The sequence below is a fragment of the Tenrec ecaudatus genome, chromosome 1 (assembly GCF_050624435.1).
Source record: "Tenrec ecaudatus isolate mTenEca1 chromosome 1, mTenEca1.hap1, whole genome shotgun sequence".
NCBI classification, from domain to species: domain Eukaryota; kingdom Metazoa; phylum Chordata; class Mammalia; order Afrosoricida; family Tenrecidae; genus Tenrec; species Tenrec ecaudatus.
Genome location: NC_134530.1, coordinates 199,127,767 through 199,152,524, shown reverse-complemented (window position 1 = coordinate 199,152,524; position 24,758 = coordinate 199,127,767). Strand labels below are relative to the sequence as shown.

General features: G+C 42.6%; 1 protein-coding gene across 4 annotated transcripts in view; it reads left to right on the top strand.

Moving 5' to 3' along the window:
• The window catches only part of EDEM3 (ER degradation enhancing alpha-mannosidase like protein 3), an 88,645-nt gene extending 77,533 nt beyond the window's left edge, over positions 1-11,112 (top strand). For all 4 annotated transcript variants that reach the window (XM_075528329.1, XM_075528339.1, XM_075528321.1 and 1 more), the window contains exon 20: positions 6,617-11,112. In XM_075528329.1, the coding sequence (XP_075384444.1) occupies positions 6,617-7,035 (419 nt within the window). In that variant the 3' untranslated portion in view covers positions 7,036-11,112. The remainder of the gene's footprint in view (positions 1-6,616) is intronic.
• Positions 11,113-24,758: the final 13,646 nt, after the last annotated feature.

Below are 24,758 nucleotides of genomic sequence, written 5' to 3'. Positions count from 1 at the left end.
TATTACCAGTTACACACAATACTTGATGATTGTAGCAAATCAGATCATTTGTAGCAAGATTTGAGAATGGATCTTTCCCCTTACGCAAGGCAGCAAGCATTGCATTGATGGCCTACATCTAACAGGTGATACTTTGCATTTGCTTATATTTCCTTTTGTAAGTACATTTTTTCATTTAACTTTTTCTCTGTTTTTATTGGGCTATACTTCACATAATTTAATTGTTAAATTGTTTTAAAATTTGTGCAATCATCATAATTAATTTACTTTTTCTCTTTTCTCAACTGTCTATTTACATGTTCAGCCCATTTAAAATAAATTTTGTATTTTTCTAAGTAACCTTAGGACCTTTCTACTAATTGGAGCCCTCGTGGCATGGTGGTTATGCACTGAACTACTAACCCAAAGGTCTTTGCCGTGAGACCACCACCTGCCCACTGCGCGGGAGAAAGATGGGGCTTTCTGCCTCTGTCAAGAATTAGTCTCGGAACGTCACAGGTCTCTTGTCCTATAGCGTCACTGTGAGTCCGAATCAACTCCACAGCAATAAGGATTTTTTGTTTTTTTTCTCCCTACAAATTACATATTCATATGTAAAAGGATTTTCCCATATACCATCTTCTGACTTTGTTCCTGGTACTAATATCTATTTCAAAATCTTATGTAATTATAAATATTCATTCCTTTAAGGCTCCAGTTTCCAGTCTTGCTTCAGATGGTCATGTAATCCTGATTTTACATAATATTTTCCTAAATTTTCTTCTGAAATTTTTATAATCTTATATTTTTACATTTTGTTAATTAAGTATTATGGAATTTATTTTTAAATATGATGTAGTTATAAGTCTAAGTTTCTTTTCTTCTGAATTGTCAATTATTAAGCACCAGTTTTTTAAATCGTTTTATTGAGGGCCCTTACTGCTCTTATCACAATCCATACATCCATCCATTTTGTCAAACATGTTTGCACATTTGTTGCAATCATCATTTTCAAAACATTTTCTTCCTACTTGGGCCCTTGGTATCAGCTCTCCCCTCCCCCACCTACCATCCCTCACGAATCCTCGATAATTTATTATATTTTTTTCATGTCTTATATCGACCGGTTCCCCCTTTTTCCTTCCCACCTTCCTTGTACCCTTCTGGTATCACTACTTTCATTATTGGTCCTGAGGGGTTTATCTCTCCTGGATTCCCTGTGTTGTGAGCTCTTATTTGTACAAGTGTACATGCTCTGGTCTAGTCGGATTTGTAAGAATTGGGGTCATGATAGCTGGGGAAAGAAGCATTAAATAATTTTGGAAAATTGTATGTTTCGTCAGTGCTATGCTGTACCCTGACTGGCTTATCTCTTCCGTGTGTCCCTTCTGTAAGGGGATGTCCAGTTGCCTACAGATGGGCTTTGAGTCTCTATTCCTCCCTCCCCCTAATTCACATTGATATGATTTTTTGTTCTGGGTCTTCGATGCCTGATACCTGATCCTGTCGACACCTTATGATTCATACAGGCTGGTGCGCTTCTTCCATGTGGGTTTTGTTACTTCTCAGCTAGATGACCACTTGTTTTTCTTCAAGCCTTTAAGACCCCAGACACACTATCTTTTATAGCCGGGCACCATCAGCTTTCTTCGCCACATTTGCTTATGTACCCATTTTATCATGCACCATTTTTAAGTAAATCATGCCACCATCTTTGCTATATATCACATACTTTTCTGGACTTTCTCTTCTGCCCTGCTAATCTACTTATTTATTCCTGTGGCCAATAATAATGGCTTACTATTTTGAATAAATTTCCCTATAGCAGGTCTTACGTCTGATGCTTTTCCATTTTTAATTCCCTTTTCTCTCATGTGCTGTTTGTATGTTGTTAGGTCCCATCTAGTCAACTCTTGGACTCACAACTTTTCTCCACAACCCCCCAAATCACTGGTTGCCCCTTAGTCTTTTCCAACACTTGGTGACCCCATCGGACGCAGTAGCACTGCCCTGTAGGGTTTCTAGACTGTCACGCTTTAGGGAAGCAGCTGCCGTATCTTTCTCCCGTGGACGGGCTGGTTAAGTTCAAACCACTGACCCTTCAATTCGGATGCAAGCACTTAATCATGGGAATTTTAAAATATACCTGGTTCCATAAAGGAGATTCACTTTGAAATTGTATAATTACTCATTCGGTTTATAAATTAGGACTTTTTTAAAATTAAGGCTTTTTATCCAAGAACATAAACCTTGAGTTCCCTGCGTGGTACAAATAGCCAACACACTTGGTTGTTACCGAAAAGCTTGGAAGCTTGAGTCCAAGGCAGAGGCGCCTTGAAAGAACAACCTGGTGATCTACTTCCCAGAACCAGCCATTGGAAATCCTATGGAACACAGTTGGGGCCACAGTAACCAGTTACCAAATGTTTTATTAACGTTAATAGTGTTTTTGCTTTACTAATTAGGCTGCGTCAAGTTGAAATGTACAATCTGCAAATAAAAGACAATTTGACCTTTCCATTTCTGGTACTTAATCCGATTATTTTCCTTTCTCGCTGTCGTGCATTAATTAGACCTCCAGACTAGCAGTGTATAGTAATGTAGCCACAGAGGAATTGTAAGCCGAACGCACCATCTTTCTTTGTAGAGCAAACAGCCTTGTGCGGTTTCCTGTTCTTCTGAACGAGGTTCATGTAATCTAGTAACATGCTTGCATGGTTTTTTTCTTTTTGATCTCCTTTAAACTAAGGGAATGCCCTGCCATCAAAGTGATCCATAGGGGCCTACAGGGAAGACTAGAACTGCTTCCTACAGTTCCCAAGTCCATGACTCTGTCCAGAAACAGAGGGCCCCACCTTCCTCCTCCAAGTGGCTGGAGGGTTTCAGGTGCTGAGGTTAGGGGCCTGATGTGTAACCAACTCTGCCCCTAGAGCTTTGTGAATTTAGGGTTGCCTAGTATAAATAAGCTTTAAGGAGCCATGCCCATCTTTTTCTTTTGGGGACCTCATCATGGTACCCCTATGTCCCAAATAAGATGTAACCCTTCCACAGCTTAAAAGAAAGGATGTGTAGACACTCCTACCAGTCCCTTCTTGGAAAAAAAAAACAACTCAAACTTGGCTTGGCCAGACCCCAATTCCCTACCTAATCACTGCCACTGAGTCATTCTGACTCACAGCAACCCCATAAAGCAGGGTAGAGCTGCCTCTGTGGATGTCCAAGGCTGCAAGTCTATGGGAGTAGAAAGGCTCATCTGGTGGTTTTGAACTGCTGTCCTTAGAGTTAACAGCCCAACAAGTAACCTACTGTGCCACCAAGGCTTCTCTGCCTAACCCGCCTGTGTATACATGTGTTCCTGCCCAGGCCTTCTGGCATGTCCTTTCATTTTTCTGCTTTAAAGTAAGTTCATCCCCAACTATTTACCAGTCACTGTTTCAGGCTCTGAAACAAAGGCACACAGAGAGACTAAGCCCTTTCCAAAGACAGGTGGGTGACTGGGGGTCGTGGGAGATTGCACAAGCAGATCTGTAGCATTCGAGATGGTGGTAAGTAAAATAAATAGCATGTTAGATTAAGGAAAATAAAGCTTGTTCTTAATCTGTTTATGTTGTTGTGTGCTGTCGACTTGATGTTGAATCATAGTGACACTGTAGACAGAGTAGGACCGCCCCATAGGATTTCCAAGGCTGTAATTTTTAAGGAAGCTAATGCTCCTTTATCTGTTTACAGTGTTATTAATTATGATATACCTTCACCTGTCATTAAAGTGCTTAGTAGAAGCCCCTTGTTGCAATTTCCCTAATCATATGCCATTGATATTCAGTTTCTCCATTTATGTAACTATATAATTTGTGCTTTCTGCTCAGTTCTTATTCCGGACTCTGAATTTTAATCACTCCCTACCTACGAAGCTTCCCTTTACTCCACTGAGATGGTTTATTCTGGTCATCAGACTTTTCCATGGCACTAACAGGAGGGTGTTGTCCTGGGCCGCATCTTACATGACTCCTCGGACCCATTCCTTCCTCTTGTTTTTACCTCCTTTTTTTTTTTTATTCACTTTATTGGAGGCTCCTACAACTCTTATCACAATCCATACATACATCCATTGTGTCAAGCACATTTGTACATTTGTTGCCATCATCATTCTCAAAACATTTTCTTTCTACTTGAGCCCTTGGTATCAGCTCCTCATTTTTCCTCTCCCTCCCCACCCCTCCTCCCTCATGAACCCTTGATAATTTATAAATTATTGTTATTTTTTCATGTCTTACACTATCCGACGTCTCCCTTCACCCACTTTTCTGTTGTCCATCCCCCAGGGAAAAGGTTCTATGTAGATTCTTGTAATCGGATCCCCCTTTTTACCCCACCTTCCCTACACCCTCCTGGTATCTCCACTCTCACCACTGGTCCTGAGGGGTTCATCTGTCTTGGATTCCCTGTGTTTCCAGCTCTTATTGTACCAGTGTACATCCTCTGGCCTAGCCAGATTTGTAAGATAGAATTGAGATCATTATAGTGGTGGGGGAAGAAGCATTAAAGAGCTAGAGGAAAGTTGTATGTTTCATCGTTGCTACCCTGTACCCTGACTGGATTGTCTCCTCCCCCTGACCCGTCTGTAAGGGATGTCCTGTTGCCTACAGATGGGCTTTGGGTCCCCACTCCACACTCCTCCTCATTCACAATGATGTGATTTTTTGTTCTTTTATGCTTGATACCTGATCCCTTCAGCATCTCGTGATCACACAGGCTGGTGTGCTTCTTCCAATGTGGGCTTTGTTGCTTCTCAACTAAATGGCCACTTGTTTTTATCTTCAAGGGTTTAAGACCCCGCACGCTATGTTCCCTCCTTCTTAAAACACTGTATTTTAGCTTTCATAACATAGTGTTTTCATGAATTTAGACCTATTGTTTCTGGAAGTTCCATTGCTCTAGTACCTTGCCATGAAATGTTAGCGTTCCTCAAGCTAGCCCTTCTCTTCCGTGTACTTTCTGGCTGGGCAGTCCCACCCATCCCCCTTTGCAGATGACCCACAACTTCATGTCAGCCCACAAATTTCTCTCAGCTGAGCAACAAGTCGTATGTATCCAACTATCTACTTAACAGTTCCTTTTCATCTTCAAAGGTGTCTCAGCCAGCGAAAACCGTATGTATGGCCCTCCTCTTCCTCCTAGACCCCTCAGAGCAACCAGCTCTTCCCCACAAAAGGAAAGCATCACTGCCATCCACCTGCACAAGTCAGAAACTAGGGAGTCACCTTGTATCCCTCCCGTGCACGCCCCCTCAGCCCCGTCACTAGTTCTGTGCCCCTCTGAAACCACAGCCTTGCACTTCCGCTTCCCCATCATGGTCTTAGTCCCGGTCAGCATCATTTCTGGAGTCACGCAGTAGCTCCTTCTCGGGACTTTTTTCTAATCAATTCTTCACCCTTTTGCCAGAAATGTATTTTGAAATTGAAAATCAGATCATGTTATGTCTCTGTTTTTAATGAATCCCATTTCTTCCAGGAAAAAGGCAAAACTGTGTAATATGGCCTACACAGCCAGCCTCAAGCTGTGTGGCTCCTGGTGAATTCACTCCTTTCACGCTTTTTCTTTCTTACTTCACTCTAATACCTCTGACTGTTTTCATTCCCACTAAGTCCCTTTGTGCACTGTGTTCTCTCTGCCTGGAGTACTCTTCCCTGCCCGCTCTCCCTAGTTGACGGTGAATCTGCTGCCATCCGGTGAAGTCCGACTCATGGCAAGCCTGCATGGAGTGCCTGGCTCCCTGCCCTCCGACGGCGCCACCAGGGTGCTCCTCCCTGCCCCTTCACGAGCTGGACTCAGCTCAGGGACAGCAGGTCATTCACAGACCTACACGAATGAAATGGGAATTTAAACAATAATCTCAGTATTCTTGGCGAAAATATTTTATTTGAGGTGTAACATGAATATTATTAATTATACAAAAGCCCTGTATTATATGGATTTTCGTGGCTTACTGAGTGAGGATTTCACTTTTCAAAAGAACACTATCTTAAAATATAGGAATGGTAGACATGTGCTGTTTAAAGTCTATTCTAGTTAGCATGTCCTAGTATGCAAGCTTTCCTGAGTTTAGAGGATCCTGACCTTTTAGATGCAAGGTGCAATTTTTTTCTTTCTTTTTTATTTAAAGATAATTTTATTAGGGGCTCTTATGGCTCTTATAACAATCCATATGTCAATTGTATCAGGCATATTTGTACATATGTTGCCATCATTATTTTCTGGACATTTACTTTCTGCCTCAGCTTTTGGTCAGCTCCTCATCAACTGCAATTTTAAATGAACTTTACTACTTAGTATATTTCTTGGCACTTATTAATATAATGGGCAATCATTTTTAGATACATTTCTTTCTATTTGCAAGAAAACATAATTCTGGCACATTTTGCAAAATGAATGCCCCTCCCCCCCAAAAAATGTGATTGCATTATCTGGAAGGGGATTATCCCTTTTCGGTGGTAGTGCGCACCATTCTGCAGTACTGTGGTGAGCCTTACGTTTTTATTTCTTCTTTGTATGACAATCATCAGAATGCTCTTGAAAATGTAACAGTACATTTTTTCAGGGGAAAGTACCATGAAGTTTGATTCTTTTTTTAATACAGATCCTGAGATGGAAAATGAAGAACAACCATCCTCTGAAAATGATTCTCCAAATCAGAGTAACGAACAGATCACATCAAGTTCTCAGGACATGGATCTGGCTGAGCAAGCGTCTCCTGAAGAAAGTGCCCTGAACCCTCCCCCAGAACCGGTGGGATCATCATCTCCAGCAGAGATGGACAATGCTGCAAACATTTCCCCTCCCGAACAGAATTCTGACCCCACAGAACACCACGAGAGCACAAGTCTCGATGGTGAATGTACAGATTCAGACAACCAACCTCAAGAGCCATCAGAAACGGAGGAAGACTCCAATCCTAATGTTAGCTGGGGTCGAAAGGTCCAGCCTATAGACTCCATATTAGCAGACTGGAATGAAGATATAGAAGCTTTTGAAATGATGGAGAAAGATGAACTATGACTCACTAAGGAACCTGGCGGTAGGTATTTAAAGAGAAAAGGCAAACTGCTGTGGTTAGTAGACCCCCGGATACGAAACAGGCTCTCTGTTGGGAGGCGTTAAGTATGGGGGTGAGCAACCACGTTCTGACTGGCATCATTACCGTGGGAATTGGAGCATGTTGTCTTAGAATTGACCTTGTTAAAACTGCCCCATCAAAAATGGAAACACTCAAATCATCTCGACCCCCCAAATGGCAGCAATGCACTGTCCTGCAACCCCTCCGGCTAGGGAAAGAGTACTGGGGGTTCCTGCAGCCTCTGCAGAGGCAGGAAGCCCGTCTGGTCAGTGGTGGAGTGGGGAATTTGTGTAGCTTTCCAGTTATGGGAACCTTGGCTCCCTTGGGTTGCGGTGAGAGGCATCATGGGCATTCTTGTTTGCTCCCTTTACAAAAACACTCTTAAGTGACTTCATTGGCTACAAAACAAGTGCATTCATGGTAGGAAATGATCTCTGCTTATCACTCGCTTGTGTCATTCTGTGACAAGTGATCCCGATGATTTTATTTTCCCTGTCTTAATAATGTCCTTGTCTTGTAAGCCAAAGGAGAAGGCAGTGTACTTTTCTCAGTGTGGTTTTGCATAATCCGTGGGACCAGGTAAAAAAGGTCAGCTAGAATATTGTGGAAAACTGGTTACCTAAACTTTTGATGTTGCAATATGAACTTCCCATTGGGAAAGCTCTGCCTACTCTGAAATAGAATTTAGTGTTATATCCTTGCAGGGTAGGTTATAAACTCTTTCCAATTCATTTCTCTCAGAGGTCGTTGCCTCTAGTCCTCAGCCTTTTTCCGCCCTACATTTAGTATGTAATTTGAGCCAGACGGCCTATATTGCCAACAACTTTTGTTCCACTTGCCTGTATTTCAGAGCCATGATAAAACTGTGGTAGTCTGAAAATCCTGAGGGAGTGCCCGTTTTTCTTCTTTGAAATGTCAGTCTCCAAGGTTGCGCCCAAGGAGTCCATCATCACGCTTTCTTTTTAATTGTGGGTATTAGGTTTGGTTTTGTTTTTTAACTAAATAGTCTCTCTGATATGTGCACTACCCACAGCTGTCGAGCTGATTCTGTTTCAGAGTAATTATATAGGACAGAGGGTTTCTAGGACTGTAAAGCTTTACTGAAGCAGACTGCCTCATCTTTCTCCTTCGGAGCAGCGGGTAGATTCAAACCACTGATCTTTTGGTTAGCGGTCCAGCACTTAATCCACTGTTTCACCAAGGTTTCTTGTCCTTCTGAAATGGACCTATGATGACTTATGTAAGAAGACTTACACAGTGTCAATTAACATATAGCTTAGTGAGAATTTTTTCTTTCCTCTTAGTTTTCAGAAATTGAGGCTTTATGATGATGGCCACATTTAAGTTTTGAAAGCGTTGTTAATATCTGTAGACAACCGTATAGTTGAAATCATGACTTTATGAATTTTATTTATTAAAAAAACCTTACCTGAATCCATACTGAAGAAATATTTAAGAGGCATCATCTCCTTTTTCTCCCCCGTTCCTTTACACAATACCCTTTCCTGACACCGTTTTGAGGTACCGATGAACGTAAGCCGTGTACTGAGCTGTGAACGAGCCACAGTGAGTGCTGTATTGTAGTTATGTATATTCATGTACAGTATGTTTAGGTCCAAGGTAAACTAATTCTTTTCTAAGGGGATAAATAGCCGCTTTTGAAAATTACAGCGAAACATAATTGTGTGGATGAGCAATAAATCAGGTAGAGAATTCCCTTTGGGGGGGGGGAGGGAAGAGTAGTGGTACCCAAGAAAGATCTTTATTGTCCCTTAATGAAATCTGACACCAAAATGGATAGGTTTGTGTGTTTGCATGTGAAATTTGGTGTAAGAAGATAGAACTGTAATACGTAGCGTGTGAAGAAGGATAGACATAGTGCTTTGTTCATCTTAATTGCAACGCTGCCAAAATAGCAGAAGCTTCATTACTTGACTTGCCTTGTCTTGATTTCTAGGACTGGGGCTTGTAGCACAGGAGCAGATGTTCCTCTGAGACTTTGACTACAGAAGCCGTACCCACATTGCTTTGTTTCTTGTATTTGCAGCTCAAAGCCATTGTTGTCTCTGCTTTTTAAAAGTTATCAGACAACTATTATTTCCCTCCACAACATGGAAAACCTAACGATGAAGGATCTGGTGACCAAGGCTTTGAACTGGTTCATTCTGGTTCTATCCCTGCTGGTAATTAGCATTTCCATCCCAGATCTACTGAATCAGAACCAAGGTTCAACGAAGACCTACAGGTGATTCTTATTTTAGGTGAACATAAACCCAGACTTACAGCCGTGGTGTTGATTCCAGCTCACAGTGACCCTCGGGGACAGAGAAAGTCTGCTCCTGTGAGTTTCCCAAACTGTCGGTCTTTGCTGGAGCAGCCAGTCTTCTTTCTCTCACAATTGGTGGGCTTGAACCACAGATCTTTCGCCCTTTGGATTAGTTGCCCAACTGCATAACCCACTGAGCTACCAGGGCTTCTATACATAAAAATACGTACACAGTGCACATAAGAAATACCTGGGACTCTTGTGCAACTTGATTCACCAGTAGGATTCAGTAGTTCTGGAGTGAAAATGTAAATTCCAGCAGTGGGTGGAACCAGAAGGGTTCCAAGTGCTTTCATGAAACAAGCCAATTGACCGTCACACTCCCTTAGGCCACTAGGGGGAGCTGTTGTCTCACTGAGGTCTAGTCCAGAGCAAAGTGTTGGAACTTGATTAGAAAAGTGAATTCTTTGGGGGTGGGGGGTGGAGAAAAATATAACAAATTATACTTAATACCTAAGAGGAATAATACTTGACTTTTCCCTAGTTAAGAAATGAGGGTGTGATGTTCACTTTCAAAGCCCAATTGACTCTACATTCATTTACTTGACTTACTGTCACAAAGTCAAAACTCCCGTAGCATTCATTTCTGGTTTTGTTAATTTAAAACCTTTTTTAGACATTTCATTTGCTTCCTAAAAATTCAGGGGTTTCTGTAAGACCTTGAGTTTAGAAACATCTGGTCTACCTCAGTGAAATGTTGCCTGCAGGGAGACTGAGCAGAAGTGATCACCCCGGCCATCCAAAGGGTTGACTAAGAAGGGTTTATATAATGTTTACAAACTTGGAACCAAGGAAGGATTTTATCCGAAAGGTAAAAGTTAGATACTAGCGCAAGGATTTAATTCAGGTATTTTCACACTTTAAAACTTGTTTACCTGCTACAGATAAGATAGCTATAGTTTTTGTTTTTTCTGCTCATTAAAGTCCATTTGAAGGATAGACCTTGATTTGCAATACTCTCCCCATCCAGTTTCAGTGTGAAAGGACTTTAATTTACTAGCGCTGTGGGGCTGGGATAGCTTCTCGGGTCCGTTGTTCTCGGTGTTGACCCTCGTCAGGCTTCCCACGGGAGAGCAGCTGTTGGAACAGAGTCTGGTACGTCCTTTTCCTGTTCCTCACAGCGTTAGAGAGTGAAGCGAAAATGTCCACGCTCTGCTTTTAACTTCTCTAGCATACGTTTTCATTTATTTAAATTCTCATCACGCAACTCTTCTTACAGTAAAACCAGCCTTTGCTCTCTTACCAACCCCATGCCAAATTCATCCTTTAAAAAAGCTCAGCATAATTAATTCAAATAGCCCCATCATTTGGGGGCGGGGGGGGGGGGAGTGGGGGAAGAGTTTAGTAAATATTCCCACTGGTCGTTTTATGCACAAGGCTTCAGTCAGAACATAGAAAAAAAACATTCTGTGAATGAAATATTGTATGTTCAGATTTTATAAAAGACATTTTTAAAAGCCCAATTTACAGCCGTATATTTTCTTATGATGTAATTTATGAAAAAGATGTCTGTACTAACAGGTGCTGTAACACTACTGTTGGATTTTATTGTTTGGTGATAAATGTATACAATGTTTCTAGGGGAAACTACTGTGATGTAAAAGTCTGGGCAAAATGTATATAATCCTTGTATATAATTGTGTATTTGATTATAATTACTGACTGTATGTAAAGATTTAATAAAACATGTAAATATTCCCATCTAGTTCTGACTTTCTTAGTATTCATATATGTTTCTTTATACTTTGATATCTTTGATATTTCTTAACCTCTCTCTTCCTTTAATTTTTTTTTAAATTTTACCCAGAGGAATGAATTTTAGATGTAGACACTAGCCATACATTGACTAGTTCTACAATTCAGCTGGTGTTCTAGGGTCCTCAGAAGAGAACTGAAGAACATTAGTCAATCAGTGTTAACCTCAGAAGCCTGGCCATGTTTTGTGTTTACTTAGATTTAGTTAATAAAGACAGCTGCCTGATTTTGTTTTAGTTTTAATGAGTAGCACTGACCCTGATTTCCTTCTTTGGGTAAAGCAAACTGCAGCAGTGTATTAGGTGTGTGTCTCCCAGCACCAGCTCCAGAAGTCTTCTCTGACACCAGCTGAAAATGCAGCTCTTCTGCCCCTGACCACCCCGCGTTAGGTCGGGTCTCACACCCACCAGCCTGCCCAGGACTTCAGTTTCAGGGTCCCAGGGGACTTTCTCCTTTGACAAGCTGCCTAGAGATTTGGGGGTCCCAACTACTACGCATGATTATAATTTTGTAACAAGACGAGTCCAACATGTAGGGTAAGGTCTAGGAGCGTCTTCTGTGGAGGGTAACTTCTGTGTCCTAAGAGAGATGTCTTTCCCTCCTTGGTATTTATGTATGTCACCAACCAAGAAGCTCATCCAGACTTAAAATATCCAGACTTTGTATATGAGTTCTCACTGTGTAGGCATGATTGAATCGCTGTCCACTGGTTGAAGTAAGCCTCTTGGCCCTTCTCTTGGCCCTTCATTCTTGCATGATTAGCTAGGTGTGAGTGATGCCCTCCACAAATAATGAGACAGTACTTTCACTCAGGAAACCTGGTTTAGAGGTTAAAGGAACCAGGACAAAGACCAAGTTTGGGGGCTAAGCTGTCCTTTACCCCATGGAGAAGTACTTAGAGACCAACCCAAAGATGCATTGAAGATAGTACCAGCCTCTGCTTGTAACTTAGTCCTTGTAGCCTGTGGGTGAACGTTCACTGGCTAACCAAAAAGTGGGCACTTCAAACCTGTCAGCTGTTCCGCAGGATGATCCGCCCCATAAAGATGACAGCCTAGGAAAGGCTAGGGACAGTGCTACTCTGTCACAAGAGTAACTCAGAGTCGGATTCGACTCTAACAACATCCTCAACCCTCAGTGGCAGTGCTCTCCGCTTACCCGGATTGGCCTGGAGCCTTACCGTTTCCATCCTCCCTCTGCAACGAAGTGGCCCGTGAGAGGCCACTTAGAGACTCCTGATACTCTCTAAAGAATGCACTCTTGTTATCCCACATATGCCGGCAGAGAACTGCTTAAGTTCTAAAATGTTGTGGCATTATAGAGAGCATATTCCAACCTCCAGTGTCTTTTAGAGACAGCAGTAGGCAGTGCTGAAAAGTGGCCTGCAGAGCAAGTGAGGTTGGGTCTAAGACTTGGTGGAGTCTGACAAAGTAGTGACATCAATGGGTTCACCAAGCTCACGGCCATCAAGTCCATTCCAACTCCTAGTCACTCTACAGGACAGATGGAACTGCTCCCGTGGGTTTCTGAGACTAATTCTTTCCAGGAGTAGAAAGCCACCTCTTTCTCCCTGCAGAGTGACTGGTGGTTTCAAACCGCGGACCTTGTGGTTACCAGCCCAACACTTAACTACTGTACTCCCCAGGCTCCTACTCCAATGGGTTAGAAGACCTGAGAAAATTACTGAAGTGGAGAAGATTGAGCTGGAACACAGTGTTAGGATTAGAGATGGAATAGGACGTGATTTCTTAATAGAACAATACAAAAAGTTGACTGGTTGAGGAGAGCAACTAGTCAAAGAGGAATTTCACACCAAAGGACTGATCCTTTCACCTAGGAACTTCGTCTGTTGCAGCAACAAGGGCGTTACATTGGCGTGAGGGAACAAGAGACAATCTGGCAAATACTACAAAGTTTACAAGGGGTACCCCCAAAAAAGGAATTGGAAAAAAAAAGCTCCCCTGGGCGGAGCTGTCATAGTATGGATTTTTCCCACTAGGTGAGCATCCAGCAAATCACTCTGAGTTAATACACCCAGTGGCTTCGCCTGGGAAGGTTTTCTCTGGTCACAGTGAATTTTTTGTAATAGCAGTTTCGCGTGAACCTCGTTTTTTGTGATGGTCAATTTAAGAGAAGGCTCTGAATTTTTGTTTTCTGTTTGGGAAAAATGCCCCCTAAACTGTTGTGATGTTGAACACAGCTAACAAGGGCAATGCTGTGGGGAAAACTGATGCTATGGGAAAAGTGTATGAGCGGTGCTCTCATTTCACAAAAGGTGAACTGTTGATGGATGACACAGTATTCTGGACAGCCATCAACTTCCTGAACAGACAAAAATGTCTACTTGTAGGACATTTGGAGAGCGTTCCACCAGGTCAAGACTGTTAATCAAGCTTTCTTGTAGTTGGGGGTTTTGAAAAGATTGTAGAACTGTGCGACAAAAAAAGGCCTGATTTGTGACAGACAGGGTTTTGCCACCAGGACAGTGCACCTGCTCACGCAGCCATCTCAGCGTGCCATTTTACCCCATGCGCCTTCCTCGCCTGACTTGCCCTGTGAAACTTTTTGTTTTGTTTCTGCAAATGAAGAGGGACATGAAAGCACAGCGGTTTGATGATGTAGAAGAGGTAAAAAAACAAGGGAGGTGCTGTCAGCCATCCAAACAGATGAGTTTGAAAAACGTTTCCAAGAATGGAATTGCAGATTTGACAAGTGTAATGGAGAGTACTTTGAGAGTACTTTGGGAGTACTTTGAAGGTGATAAGGTTTTGTTAAAAAACACAACAACAAATACATAGCTTAGGGAGGGAGGATTCTGATGTGTGTGTGGGTTGCCTCGTCTTGCACGCCCCTCTCCCTGCCCTTCTCTCCAGCTTCCTCCACGTGGAGAGTTGGTGGAGTTCTGCAGTCAACCCTGTCCATGCAGCTACCCCCTTGCCTCACATCAGCATAATGATATGAATGAATTTTAATGGGATTCTAACCCCAATTGTTGCATAATTAAAAACATTTGTAAAGCATGTGTGATCTCAATCTCTAATCATAACACTGTTTTCCCAGCTCAATCATCTCCACTTGAGCAATCTTTTCAGGACCTTTAACCCAATGATGGCATAGTGGCTTGCTTATTGGGCTGTTAACCTCAAGGTCAGCATTTTGAAACCACCAAACCACTCTGCAGGAGAAAGATGAGACTTTCTAAGACTCCCCTAAAAAGTAAGTTTCAGAAATCAACAGGGGCAGTTTAACTGGCCATGAGTTGGAATTGACTCAGTGACAGTGAGTTTAGTTTTGGAACCCATTGATGCTGCTACTTTGTCAGGCTCCACCCTCCCTCTTAAACTTGGCCTCACTTCCTCTGTTGTCGTAAGCTGGACAAACCTTAACTCATATTAATCCCAACTATCCCCTGATGCTGTAGTAGCTAAGCATTGGGCTGCAATCCTCGGGGACAGTAGTTCAAAACCACTAGGACCTCCGAGGGAGAAAGACTGGGCTTTCTACTCCCATAAACAGGGGGTGCTATGAGTCAGGATTGACTTAATAGCAGTGAGTTTGCATTTCATCCACTGATCCTGCTCCTAAACTTAAGCGGATGAGTGGACTTGGATAAAATCATACCTCACTGCTGATTGGCCTCACTTTACGTCGAAATAAAAACAAAATCATGGGAAATCACTTTAAATCTCAAATTCACTACTTCGTGAAATGATAAGCATCAGTAACAGAGTAAAGCAGTCTCTAACAACCAAAGGTTCTGAAGGCACAATTGTATGGTTATAGTACATAAAGATTATAGTAAAGTCATAGAGGAAAGGAATCAGACACATTCCGTGGTAGCATGCTCATCTCCGGGGCGGCAATGATCCCAGCAACCAGGTCCCTGCAGAGAGTCTGCTGCTTTGAGATATGTTTAGGTAGCCAGAAGACATGCATATCCAGTAGTTGCACACGTCACAAGGTGGGTGGTCACCACAACAAAGTCCCTGAGCTCACAGGTGAGGAAACCTAAGACCTGCATTGAGAGAAGGGATGAGGGGGGATGGGTGGCGCGGGGGTGGGGTGGAGATAACCAAAGAGTGTCTGCTTCATAGTAGGGAGATAGAATCACCCGTGTGCTCACTTTAAGGCAGCATAGCTGTTAGGGGAGAATCTGCTCTTTAATGCAGGATAATGTACTTGGACTTTAACTTACCCAAGTGGTGGCTTTTCTGCTGTGGAATACTAGCTCTCCAGACTCCCTCTTGTCCTGTTAGGGAATAGAGGCCTTGTCATATTTCCCTCAGTGTTACTTTCCCACAAATCACATGTTTCCTTTCCTGAAACAACAGTTTCACACCGCCTTTCTTTGCCAGCCCCCCACATGTCCCTGTTCTGCAGCTGATGTTACTGCCGCCACACAATTCACTGAGAAAGCGGACACACAGATGCGGATGAGAACTGCCTCAACTCTCACCAGTTTATCTGACTGTGGGCCCATATACCCTACATTTGCACTGAGTATGATAAAAGTTGTTTGCTTATCCCTCCACTGGTTCCATCTTGGTGAACTGGAACGCTGGATCCAAAACAGATGGACTTAAACATGGAAGAAGCAGCCTACGAGAGCCAGCTTAACTACAACGGTGGCCAGACACCTTCCCTCCCTACAGAGTTTTTTCAAGAAAGCGTTCATTTGTGTTTGAGCTCATTTACCATATTGAGCAGTTTGAAAGCCAGACTGGAGCCCCAACGAGTGGTACCAAGCAGAATGGCTTTGGCAGGCAGCTGACAAAGGACCGAGAAAGCTCTCCTGGCCCCAAAGTGGTTGGTTCTTGTTACTTTCCTTCTGTGATATTGTGTTAGGCTGAGATCTTTAGAGAAGCCTATCAGTGACACATTTATTTATGAGGGGGGTTCCCCCACCCCAAATGGAATTTTCTTTCAAAGCTATGTATAGATTTTTTTTTACAAAACGACTTTATCACCTTCAAAGTACTCTCCATTACCCTTAATTTGTCAAATCGGTAATTCCATTCTTGGAAACAGTTTTCAAATTTATCTGTTTGGATAATTGACAACACCTCCCCCTCACTGTCTTCTTCACCTTTTTACATAAAAAAATCATTTCCACACCGAACCCCAGAATAGGAATAGCAATAGTAATACCAAAAGGGTAGGGGGAATGGGGGAAGAAGAGGGGAGGAAGGGGGTACCGATGATAATGAATGGCACACAACCACACCCCCCCACCCAGGAGGAAGAACAACAGAAACCAGAGGGGAGAGAGACAGCGGTCGGTGTGAGATATGAAAATAATAACAATCTATAATCTATCGAGGGGCCAGGGAGTGGGGAAGGAGGGAGGGGAAAAAGAGGAGCTGATCCCAAGGGCTCAATAGAAAGTAAATGTCTAGAAAAGAATGATGGCAACATGTGTACAAATCTGTTTGATACACTTGATGTATGGATTATAACAAGAGTTGTAGGAGCCCCCAATAAAATAATCCTTAAAAAGAAAAAAGGGCAAATGCCTTGAGAATGATTGGGGCAGGGAATGTATGGATGTGCTTTATACAATTGATGTATGTATATGTATGGATTGTGGTAAGAGTTGTATGAGTTCCTAATAAATGTAAAAGAAGAAAAGAGAAAAAAATGATTAGGGCAAAGACTGTACAGATGTGCTTTATACAATTGATGTATGTATATATATGAACTGTGAAAAGAATTGTATGAGCCCCAATAAATTGTTAAAATTAAAAAAATAATAATTAAAAAAAAAAGGAACAAAAAGAAAGAAATCTGTCCTTTAATGTCCCTCTCCATTCATGAAAACAAAAAGAAGTTGCAGGGAGCAAGGTCAGGTGAGTAAGGTGTGTGGAGCAATAGAGGCATGCTGTTTTTTTGGGCCCCAAACTGGCAGTCGCTTTGCGAAGATGGCAGCATGAGCAGGTGCATTGTCATGGTGCCAAAACCAGTCCGCTGTCTGCCACCAATCAGGCCTTTTTTTCTCATAACTGTTACACAATCTTTTCAGAACCTCTAAATAGAAAGCTTGATTAACAGTTTGGCCTGGTGGAAAGATCCAAATGTACCCCTAGTCGAAATTTTTGTCCGTTCAGAAAGTTGATAGACATTCAGAACAAGGTTTGTCATCAATTTACATTTTACCTTTTTTGAAGCAAGAAAATTGTTCGTACACTTGAGTTTGTTCCCATAGTGCTGTCTGTATAAGCTGTGTTCAACATCACAGTAATTTCAGCGGCATTTTTCCTGAGCAGGAAACAAAATTTCTTTTTTTTCTCTCACACCAACAGCCTTACATTATGTATTGTTAAACTTGATTAGGAAGCAAAAAACCAAGGAATAAACCAGATTATTTGCCAATAGAAGTTCAAGTCATCAGATGGGGACAAAAGTCTTGATCCATGATTTGAGCCTGGGAAAATGCGGCCATGCATGCCACCGTTCATGGGGCTCCTTACAGACCCAGCTTGGTTCTTCTCCAATGTCTTCTCTTGGAGTTGTACCTGATTTTATTACCGGTTTTCATTCGAATCCATTGGGGAATGGGCCGATTCTGCTTCTGTTTCTTGGCCAGGAATCTCTTGATCCTGAAAGTCTTATGAGACGACATGGTGAAGTCGGAGCACCACCACACTCGGGGTGGCAGAGAAACTGAGAGAGGGAGGAGAGCAGGAAATGAAATTTCACAGCCTCACACTGTTTTCTTAAATCAGCCATCACAAAAAATGAGGTTTGAGTGAAACTGCTTTTATAAAAAAATTCACCATGACCAGAGAAAAACCTTCCCTGGTGAAGCCACTGGGTGCACTAACTCAGAGCAAGTTGCTGGATGCTCACCTAGCAGGAAAAATGCCTACTAGAACATAAGCTCCACTCTGCCCAGTGCAATTCTGATTTTGGGGTGATACCCCCATATATTTATATATAGATCAAGGAAGGGGCTCACACAGTTACAGCAGCAGGTAAGTCCCTACTGGTTCAAATCCATGGGTCAGATGTTAAGTTGGTGGCTTTTCATGACTCACACAGCTGCTGGAGCTGATGACTCAGGAAGCAGGCAGGCGAACCAGGAGGACCATGACTGGTTGATGCAAACGGACATGAGTCCAAGGTAGGCAGGTCGGATTGCTCCCATCGTTGGCCTGCAATATCACGAGCCAGTGCCTCAAGTCCAAAGAACTGGAGGATGTTGAGCCAAATGTAGGATACAGACAAGCAACAAGCGCGGAAGCACTCCATGTCTTTAGGCCTGAGATGTAAGTAAGGGGTGCATCCCATCCTAATCTTCCCAGAGCTGCTTGCCTGCTCAAAGCCTGTCACCTCATGGAGGTGATAATATTATGTTAGGTTACATTATGAGGGAGGTCTCAACTGCCAAGCCACTGAGAATCTAGGCCCAGACAAACTGAAATAAGACCTAATTGTCATAGGCATTTAGCAGGTCATGTTATTTATTTTTTTAAAGCAGGTTTTATAGCCAGGTCACACACCATAGCTGAGGCAGCAAGTACAGATTAGTTGACTAAGGTCCAGCTTTGGGAAAGGTCAGGAATTTATAGGAAATAAAAGCTTAGGTTTCAGTGTGCTGATGAGGGGCTTAGTGTAAGTGACTTCATCTTGGACCTTGTATAGTCAGGTACAACCTAGTACCATGTTTCCCCAAAAATAAGACATCCCCTGAAAATAAGACCTACTTACAGTTTTGCCTCTTGCTGAAATATAAGGCATCCCCCCAAAATAAGACCTCCCCGAAAATAAGGCCTCCCCGATAATAAGTTGCCCTCCCCCCAAGCTACCGTAACTCAACTCTGGACCATAGTGGCGGGTGCTGCAGCGCAACTGGAGCAGACAGGAAGTGTGAGGTCTCTTTTAATCAGAGAGCCCTCACCTCCACCAGGACAAGCTGCCGCCTGCTGCTCGTTCTGCCCTGACGGAGTCTGGCTGACTCACAAATAGACAGTGAGTTGAGCGGGGCCGGAGTAACAAGAAATTCTTGATACTGTAGGATTCACAGTTTGCCTGGTTATGCTAGTTTGTGATGACAACTACTACCGTACCGTATACAAGTAACAAATTTCCTTTTTTGTTGTTCAACAATAAATGTGTACCGTATTCTTCTTCATGGAAAAATAAGACATCCCCTGAAAATAAGACCTAGGTCATCTTTGGGAGCAAGCATTAATAAAGGCACTGTCTTATTTTTGGGGAAGCAGGGTACGTCTTCTAACCCTGTAGGGAGTATCAAATTGTCGACATCATTGGGCATCGCATACACAAGAACCGGGTACGCACAAACAGAAGTGCTTCCCTTGAGACCCCATCAGCTAAGTCTCCCTAAACCTCCAAGTCACCGTGATTTGCACATTTTTTTAAACAATTTATTGGGGCTCATACAATTCTTATCACAGTTCATACATATACATACATCAATTGTATAAAGCACATCTGTACAGTCTTTGCCCTAATCATTTTTTTCTCCTCTTTTCTTTTTTTACATTTTATTAGGGACTCATACAACTCTTATCACCATCCATACATATACATACATCAATTGTATAAAGCACATCCATACATTCCCTGCCCCAATCATTCTCAAGGCATTTGCTCTCCACTTAAGCCCCTTGCATCAGTTTCTCTTTTTTTTTCCCTCCCTCCCCTTTTCCCCCTCCCTCATGTGCCCTTGGTAATTTATACATCGTTATTTTGTCATATCTTGCCCTATCCGGAGTCTCCCTTCCCCTCTTCTCTGCTGTCCCTCTCCCAGGAAAGAGGTCACATGTGGATCCTTGTAATCAGTTCCCCCTTTCCAACCCCCTCACCCTCCACTCTCCTAGCATCGTCCCTCACACCCTTGGTCCTGAAGGTATCATCCACCCTGGATTCCCTGTATCTCCAGCCCTCATATGTACCAGTGTACAGCCTCTGTCCTATCCAGGCCTGCAAGGTAGAATTCGGATCATGGTAGTTGGGGGGAGGAAGCATCCAGGATCTGGGGGAAAGCTGTGTTCTTCATCGGTACTACCTCGCACCCTAATTGACCCATCTCTTCTACTGACCCCCTCTATGAGGGGATCTCCATTGGCCGACACTTGGGCCTTGGGTCTCCACTCTGCACTTCCCCCTTCATTTAATATGGTATATATATACATATATACATGTACACACACTTATATCTTTTTTTTTTGCATGATGCCTTATACCTGGTACCTTGGCACCTCGTGATCGCACTGACCAGTGTGCTTCTTCCATGTGGGCCTCTTTGCCTCTGAGCTAGATGGCCGCTTGTTCACCTTCAAGCCTTTAAGACCCCAGACACTATCTCTTTTGATAGCCGGGCACCATCAGCTTTCTTCACCACATTTGCTTATGCACCCATTTGTCTTCAGCGATCCTATCATGGAGGTGTATTTGCATATTTTTTTAACAGTTGCATTGGCACTTCATCCACAGACAAGTCAATAGTTCAGTCATATCAATAAGAGTTGTACAATCATCACCACAATCAATTTTAGAGCATTTTCTGCTTCTGTACTCATTGTTATTCATGTAATTATTTTTTAGTTGTGGCAAAAATATACACAACAAGCCATTCTCCAATTCAATAACCTCTATGCATATAATGTAGTGTCATGGATTATGCCCTTTCCCAAAATATTCCACCCCCGTTAACAACATAAGCTCAAAGCCCCTACAGCAAAAGCTCCTCCTTCACCCATGGTAACCATTGGTCCCATTTGTATTTCTTTCTTTCTTTTTTGCAGTTTTCTTGATAATATGCACATACACTTCCATAGTTGAATCGCTTTTTTAAAAGAGTTGTATATACATCATCACAATCAGTTCAGATGCTCCCACATTCCTCGTTTGCTCCCCAATGCCCTCTCCCCCTCCCTCCACCCTTGTCCCCAATTAACCATCCCATCGGTTACTGTCTCTATGCATCCACTCCTTCTGTGCTTCACACACTGGGAAACCCAACAGACACAATAAAAACGAAAACAAAATGAAACAGAAATAATAAAATATAAAAATGAAAAGAAAGAGTAAGAAAGAGAAGTCTGATAACAATACTTTAAAAGCCAGAGAACTTTGTCAAGGAACGAGCAGATTATCGGAAGGACTGTGAACTTCATTACAATGCGAATGCAAAACCACTGGAGAGCTCAAAATCCATGGGCAGAATCCCCATGTGGATGAAGCCTCCGTTGAATGCCTCGGACCATTGACCAGGGCTGTGAACAGTCTTGTCCTCAGGCAGACAGCATTGGAACGTGGATTGATTACTGCAAATATAATTAGGTTAACATTTCACATAGTTTCATTTGTTTTCCTTTTGACCCATTGTAATTGCTCTTTCTATTACAATGAGGCTTTTCTGTGTTTGTTTTTGGTCACCGATGGGTCTTTTTAAACATGATTTTCTTTTTATGAAATCCAGGGTAGGTGGAATCTATAGACAGTAATTAGATTAGGATTTCCTTTGGGTTTCAGCTGGGAAGATTGGGGGTAATGGGTAGATAATAACAGTGGGTGCAAGAAGGAAGAATGTTCTAAAATTGATTGTGGTGATGGTTGCACAATTCTGTTCCGTGTAATGAAACCACTGAACTGTGTGAAAAATAAATTACATGCCAATAAAACTGTTAACAACAACAACACACTGGGACGTTTTAAAGAATTCAGTGGCATCATAGACCCAATGCTAGGTGAAAAATAATCTCGAGTTGTGTATAAAACGTGGTCTCAGCTCAATGCTGGTAGATGCTGTCCAGTTTGGTCCAACGTAGAGCAGAAGTCCTGCACCCCCACCCCCCACTCATCCCTGTGGCGGAGCTCTTGGCTGCAGCCACCGTGACAACAGAGCTGGATAAGGGTTTTCACTTTCTCATTCATCTTCTCCTTGGCCAAGGATGATGTCCTTTTTCAGCAACTGGTTCCTCTCAATGACAGGTCCAAAGTCCAAGAAACCAAGTCTCACCATCCTCGCTTCTAAGGAGCTTTCTGGTTGTACGTCTAACACAGATTTGCTCATTCTCCTAGCAGTCCATGCCATACTTAATGTTCTTAACCAGTGCCATAACTCAAAGGCGCCAATTCTTCTTTGGTCTTCCTTATTGATTGTCCATAGCCATATCAGGCGACTGGACAAAACAAGGGCTGGGGTCAGGCACTTATTCCTCAAGGAGACTCCTCTGCTTTTTAACACTTGAAAAAACTCCTTTGTAGTAGATTTGTCCAACAGACTATGTTATATATATATCTCCTGAACTGCTGCTTCCATGGAGCTTGATTGTGGATACAAGCAAATGAAATTGTTGATAACTGCAGTCTTTTCTTTGCTTGTCATCATGTTGCTATTGGCCCAGTTGTTAGAATTTTTAATGCATATATTTTATTAAAGCATAAATTATGTGCACTAAAGTGCACAGATCTTACATGTACACTTCAAGAAAAATTTAGCAACTTTATTGAGGCATAATTTCCATAGCATACAATTCACATTTGAGATACACAAGTGAAAGTATACTTTGGTAGATTCATAAAGGTGTGCAGTCACGTTCCATTTTAGAGCGTTCTCATGGCTTAAAAAGACACCTCGAATTCCTTAGCTCCAACCCTCAGTCAGAAGAAACACGGTCTACTTTCTTATTTTCAGTTGTTAGCAAATATGTCACATCTCATGCAATTTAATCTTCAATCACACCAAGAAGACGTGTGCAGTCATCACCACAGTCAACGTCAGAACATTGTTTTCTTGTGCTCGTTGTTGGCTCTCCATTTCCCCCCATCCACCCTGCCATGTCCCTAGGGAACTATTAATCCAGGTCCTGTCTCTGTAGATTTGCCCATCCTGGATTTCATATGCAGAAAATCATACACAACACGAACAGGAAACAAACAGGCAAGAACAACAACAATGACTTGCGAACCATAGAAAACCTCAATTGAAAGAAAGCAGACAATATTAAAAACGGAAAGAACTGAAAACTGGTCAAAGGGGAGATCAAATGATAAGGGGTTACAGTTGACCCTAAGTACATCTGCCATAACCGCCTTCACCGTGCCGTTTGCCTGCTAGTGAGGCCATTCGCATTCACCTAAAGCTTAATCCATGAGAGCCCCAGGAAATGGGCTTGGCGTTTCCACTGCCATCCATAGCCTTCTGCAAACGGGTGTGCACAGTTCAAGCTCTGATGCCGTCCCTTGCTTCGGATGTGGATTTTATTTTTTACCATCCTTGGATCACACTGACTACTGTGCTTCTTCCGTGTGGACATAGTTGATGCCTCACTTAGATGCCTGCTAATTTTAAGACAAGCCTTAACGATCCCAGACGCCATTTTTCTTTCCTTTCATTTTTTTTTAAATTAAATCCTTTTATTGGGGGCTCATATAACTCATCACAATCCACACATACATCCATTGTGTCAAGTACTTTTGTACATTGGTTTCTCTCATCATTCTCAAAACATTTGCTTTCCACTTGAGCCCCTGGTATCTGTCCCCCTTTCCCCCCTCCTGCTCCGCCTCCCCTCCCCCATGTCCCTTGATAATTTATAAATTATTTTTATTTTGTCATATCGTACACTGTCCGATGTCTCCCTTCACCCGCTTCTCCGCTATCTGTCCTCCAGGGAGGAGGTTATATGCAGATCCTTGTAATCTGTTCCCCCTTCTCCCTCACCTTCCCTCCATCCTCCCGGTATCGCCACTCTCAGCACTGGTCCTGAAGGGCTCATCTGTCCTGAGTCCCTGTTTCCAGTTCCTATCTGTACCGGTGTACATCCTCCGGTCCAGCTGGATTTGTAAGGTAGAATTGGAATCATGATAGTTGGAGGGAGGAAGCATTTAAGAACTAGAGGAAAGTTGTATGTTTCATCGTTGCTGCACTGCACCCTGACTGGCTCTTCTCCTCCCCATGACCCTTCAGTAAGGGGATGTCCAGTTGCCTACAGATGGGCTTTGGATCTCCACTCTGCACTCCCCTTCATTTTCATTGAGTTTTAATTCAAGTTTTTGATCTTGATCAGAAAGCGCTTCACGTTGTCTTGACTTCCACAAGCAAGATTGTCTTATCTGTGTCTATATCACTGCAATTGAGTCAATTCCAACTTATAATGACCCTGTAGGACAGAGTAAAATTGCTCCCTGTGAACTGTAAAGGAGTAGAAAATCAGGTCTTTTCCCCTCCGAATGGCTGGTGATTTTGAACTGCTGACTTTATGGTTAGTAGCCCAACCCACAACCTCTAGGCTACCCTGGCTCCTGTTGGTTTTGGTAGATGGTTCATGAGTCTTCCTCCAATCCTAGTGCTTCATTCTTCTTCCTATAGTTAACCTTCTTAGATTATTTGCTCAGCCTACAGATTGGGTCAACATGGTGAAAGGACACAACCCTGACACATATCTTTCCTGATTTTAAACCATGAAGCAGCCCCTTATTCTTTTCAGATGACTGCCTTGGTCTATGTACAGGGTCCATAGGAACACAATTAAGAGTTTTCAATTGTGTTCTGCAATTCGCCATTGTCCTCAATGTTATCTATAATTTATTCCGACCCAGAAAATCAAATGT